Source organism: Lactuca sativa, chromosome 4, assembly GCF_002870075.4.
Source record: "Lactuca sativa cultivar Salinas chromosome 4, Lsat_Salinas_v11, whole genome shotgun sequence".
Taxonomy (NCBI): domain Eukaryota; kingdom Viridiplantae; phylum Streptophyta; class Magnoliopsida; order Asterales; family Asteraceae; genus Lactuca; species Lactuca sativa.
This window is the reverse complement of record NC_056626.2, coordinates 166,832,468-166,837,333: the sequence shown is the minus strand read 5'-3', so window position 1 is coordinate 166,837,333 and position 4,866 is coordinate 166,832,468. Positions and strand designations below refer to the sequence as shown.

Sequence of the window (4,866 nt, the reverse complement as noted above, 5' to 3'; positions counted from 1 at the left end):
AATAACGTATTGAGCGAGCCTAAGAAAAAGAATAATAATAAACTTTTTGACGAAAGAACTAATAATATAAACTTGTTCTTCTTACAAGCAAAAAAACCACATAGAATTAATATTATAAACATGTTCTTAAAATCAAAAAGAATAATAACAATAATAATAAAATATGGACGAAAATGTATATGCATGCACTGCCCATCAACAAACGAAAACACACTTTCCACAGGCGTTTACATTGAATAATATGTACTCTTACCACCCCTACGCTTTATGTTAATTAATCCAATATTCTCCAAACAACTTTTCAATTTCGAAGAGATCATTTAACTTCATCCGAGAACTCTTTCAGATATTAATTACTATCATATCAATTGTTAATCCTATAATTATCGGTCCAAGTTTTAGTTGTTGTGCTCAGTGTGTTTCAGCTCATGTTAGCAAGTCTTGGTGAAAGGTGCACACGAGGACTTGGTCGTGGGGAAGGAATTGGACCATTGCTAGAAAACATTGAAGAAACTTTTCTTGGTGACAGATTGACTTGTTCAAGTGCTTGAAATTGTAGTTTTGTTGGGTATTCTCTTACACACCCAATCCTCGGACCTACCCCGGATGTCCATTTTGGGGATTTGACGTTTCTTTGTTCTTGTAATCCCATTTTCTCGCAATGATATTTGACATTTTCATTTAAAGGTTTGATGTTTACTGGTGGATTTCCGCGTGTTTTATTAGACTTGGACTTCTCTTTGCAAGTAACATTGAGAAATGGATCATCGTCATCTAGAGGACATTTCTACATAGTATAATATATTAAGGGTTAAATGAAAGAAATATCAAAGTATAAATTCATTAATTTGTTTATTATAGTATCTTGTTATCTTGTTTTCATTTCATTCGATTACAATATTGTATTTTAAAATCTATTAATTTATAAAAATGTTATGGAAAGCAACATTTTTTGCTACTATAGTTTGATATATTTTTTAAAGCGTAATATCATAAAAGGAAAAAAAATGGAAGTACAAGAGGCAATGTATTATATGGGTTTATTCAAAAAAATAAACATGAAATCTAATAATTTATTAAATTTAAATTTATAAGAAAAAAATATTTAATTATTAAAATTGAAACGTTTATTTATCTTTTAAATTTAAACTAATAATTTAAATAAATAAACTAAAATAATTGGATTAAATTTAAAAATTTAGAACTTATAAGAAAAGTTGTATTAATAAATTGGATATACATTTATTACTATATTTATTTAAGTATTATATCGAATTTAATAAAATGGAAAAAACTACAAAATGAAATACGGATATAATTTAATCTAAATTACCACAAAATTAAATGTATGATAATGCATAAAACGATGACAAGTGTCAAAATTATTTTATTTTATTAGGAAGGATATTGAAATATTTTTTTTTAGTAAAATGATATATTGAAAATACAATGTTGCAATGTAATGAAATAAATATAAATTAATTTAAAAGAAAAAACTCATGTAATAAACACAATTTTTATGTAGTAATTAGTTCAAATACCTTGACATTAGTCAAATCCACTTGATGTTGTTCAAGAAAACAAATGAACTCTTTGAAGTTTTCTTCCGTTGGGTGATAATGACCACTGTAGGGCCATATAGCCTATATATCAAAATAGGACGTATGATAAAAGATTAGTTGATAATGACAAAATGTGTTTTCCGTTACAATTTTTGCATGGTATACACACCTCAAGGACTCCATCGTGAACAACCATCCTCCCGGCAGCAGTAGTGGCTCCTCCGGCTAGAAAACTAGAATGTTGAAATCGACCCTTTTCCTTTTGACCAACGTACAATATTCTTGATGTACAAAGTACAAAGATCCATTTAGTTCCATCGATGGTTTTCACTAATCTTCGACTTTGTTTGTACATTAACTTCCCGTTTTCGATAATCACTTGGTACTCTTCCCTCTCTTTCTACATTCATAGTATCGATCATGATATCAAGCTTGTTTTTTCTAACATAAAATGATGATAATGATGATTAATGAGTCTTACAGGTCCTAGATATTTGATGCATTGATAATGTAATACGTTTCTGGGACATTTTTCTACCATTATTTCTCTACCATCTCCAACATCCAACCTGAAAACCAGCATAAACAAATGCATGGTTGGAGTCTGACATGAATTAATTAAAACAAATAATAATGGTAGAATAAGATTACCAATAAAAGAAAGGTTGTGAGCTTTGGCTAGTAAACCAAACCTTGTAGTATAACTGCAAATTGTGACCATAACGATGGCGTGGATCAATCTACAAAAAATCATAATTCTTTATCATGCAAACTTAGAGTAGGGTTGCATTTTAGGGCGTTACTATTGATCATACACCCATTACTAGTTGCACAACTAGTAGATATGACAAAAGCGTTAAATCACCATGTGTACAAAAAGTAATTATATAGGGGCGCATGTTTTATAATATAAGTATTGAAAAAATTAAGATATGGTTGTATATTTAGTAACGAGGTTGTATGGCATAGATAGAATCACCCTTATACTTACTGCTTCGAGCCAGTGACAAATGGCTAGTTTTTGAGCATTTTTGTCTTGAGACAGGCCTTTCCCGACCTAGAATAAAAAACATTCGATCAAATTTATGACTGAAATTTTTATAAGTTAAAAATAAATTAAAAAGGATATATATATATATATATATATATATATATATATATATATATATATATATATATATATATATATATATATATATATATATATATATATATATATATATATATATATATATATATATATATATATATATATATATATATATATATATATATATATATATATATATGGGAAAAGTAAATATGTGGCTGTCATGTGTTTAATATTAGGTATAAAACCATTAAAATTGACTTCATTTTAATTAAAAAAACACAATTTTTTTCATTGTTAGCTTCTTGCTATTGTTTTAGAACTCATATTATTTCTTATTTCATAATTGATCTCCAACATCTACGTATTTCAAATGTGTTGATATTAGACCTTTAGACTTTCTTTATATATATATATATATATATATATATATATATATATATATATATATATATATATATATATATATTCAATCAGTCAATTGGTCAATGTTCAAATTCATTAACTTCAATTGCTTTGAAGACATGTAGTCGTGGTCATGCATTCAAGAACTTGTCAAATTTTCATTATTTTGAATCAAATTAACAATCTTATTTTTATTGAAAGTTATTTAAAAAAGCATAAGCGTTTGATAGCTAGCTTCCATGAAATATCAATCTAAAAAGATATGACTAGGTCTTCCATAAAAAACAAAATCTGATTACAGAATTGCACCTTTGCAACTCTGGTACGAGCTCGGCTCCATCGAGAGACTGCGCTCTCGGGCTTGTTGTTGCAGAAAAACGACACGGAACTCCGCTTTAAAGCTGCAAAGTCCAAAGCTTTCCACCTATGTACAACATTTAAAAGATCTTAAACTTTTGATATTTATATGAAAAGATTTCAAAACACATTAAGCTAGATTTTGAACATTTTCTTAAGATAACATAAACAGGTACGTAACAGAACATTTTTAGAGCCATCGAACGTGTCACAATTAAAAGATGAGATTTTTAAGCTTGTTTTGCGATAAAATAGTGTTGCTAATTATCACGCCCATTAAAAACCGTAATCTATTAAACTTTTTTCGTTTTAACAAAGAAGAGATAACATAGCAAGTATAATCAACAAACCATAATTCTTCAACAACAACAGCACAATCTGCAAGGTTGCGTCGAGTTCGATAGCTCTTGTAGAATTTCTGAATTCTAAGAGCTGCTGCATTGAGCTCACTAACGGGCCTTGCCGACGAAAAAACCACAGGACTCGGATGACTAACAAACTCACAGAAGCCATTGCCATAGGCTCTGTACAAGTTTTCTTGATCAAGAACAAGATTTTTTAAAGTGCAGCGAGTCGACAATGGCGTTTTCTTCTCTGGTTCAGTAGAACTAACTTTTTTGAAACCAAACAGTCTGCTTTCACGAACCCTTTTCAAGACCCAGAAAAGAAATAAGAACATAATTCTCGTGAAGGGTAAAATCGCAAAAAACCAGCAGCAGAAGAAGGTTGACATGGGCGTTTGGTGATTTGGTTGGTCGGTTTGAAGGGAGTATTTATAGGTGTGCGAACGAAGAGTAACATGTGGAAAGAGATGCAACCGTCAAAGACGCAGTACGTGAAATTGATTGTTCCAAATAGTGTGGTATTGGGAATAAAGGGAACGCGTTGTGCCCATGATATGGGTTATTTGTCAACGTCTGGTCCTTCAACCTACGGGGTACGTACCTATCGTGAAAACCGAATTACTCATGCAAGACTTTAAATCGTTGGTCAACCAAATGGATCTGACCCTGTATATACTTGAAGCGGAAATCCGCATGGTGTTAGAAGTTTAGTATACCAACATCAAATATTAACATAAGAAATAACACTATGATCACTTCTTTCTCTCTAAGGAGAAAATATGAAAAAAATCAACTTTTATAATTATCTTTATCTTAATAACATGAATAGAACCCAAAATTCAAGACCAATTTTTATTTTTTGATTAAGTATAAAACTAGTAGTATGAAACATCCATATTGTTAATTCATTTCATAATAAAATACCAATATTTCAAATAACTAAAACATGTCATAGAAAAATATTATCAGAGTACAACTCCCAAAGATCTCATAATGCGGAAATCCGAAAGGTCGGGGGACTACGATCCAACTTTCCAAGTTGGATGAACAACTCGTCAAGTCCCTTTAATCTTAATCTATTTAGTCACTTTCCATCGAGTCCAACACT

At 29.9% G+C, this 4,866-nt stretch overlaps 1 protein-coding gene across 1 annotated transcript; it reads right to left on the bottom strand.

Annotated features, from left to right (window-relative positions):
- Window positions 1-9: 9 nt before the first annotated feature.
- On the bottom strand, window positions 10-4,144 carry LOC111908387 (IQ domain-containing protein IQM1). The gene is made up of 8 exons (XM_023904221.3): window positions 3,765-4,144; window positions 3,367-3,481; window positions 2,554-2,619; window positions 2,214-2,302; window positions 2,044-2,131; window positions 1,732-1,962; window positions 1,542-1,643; window positions 10-787 (listed from the first exon to the last, which is right to left on the bottom strand). The coding sequence occupies exons 1-8, from the start codon at window positions 4,091-4,093 to the stop codon at window positions 422-424; spliced, it is 1,386 nt and encodes a 461-aa protein (XP_023759989.2). The 5' UTR covers window positions 4,094-4,144; the 3' UTR covers window positions 10-421.
- Between the last annotated feature and the right edge of the window lie 722 nt (window positions 4,145-4,866).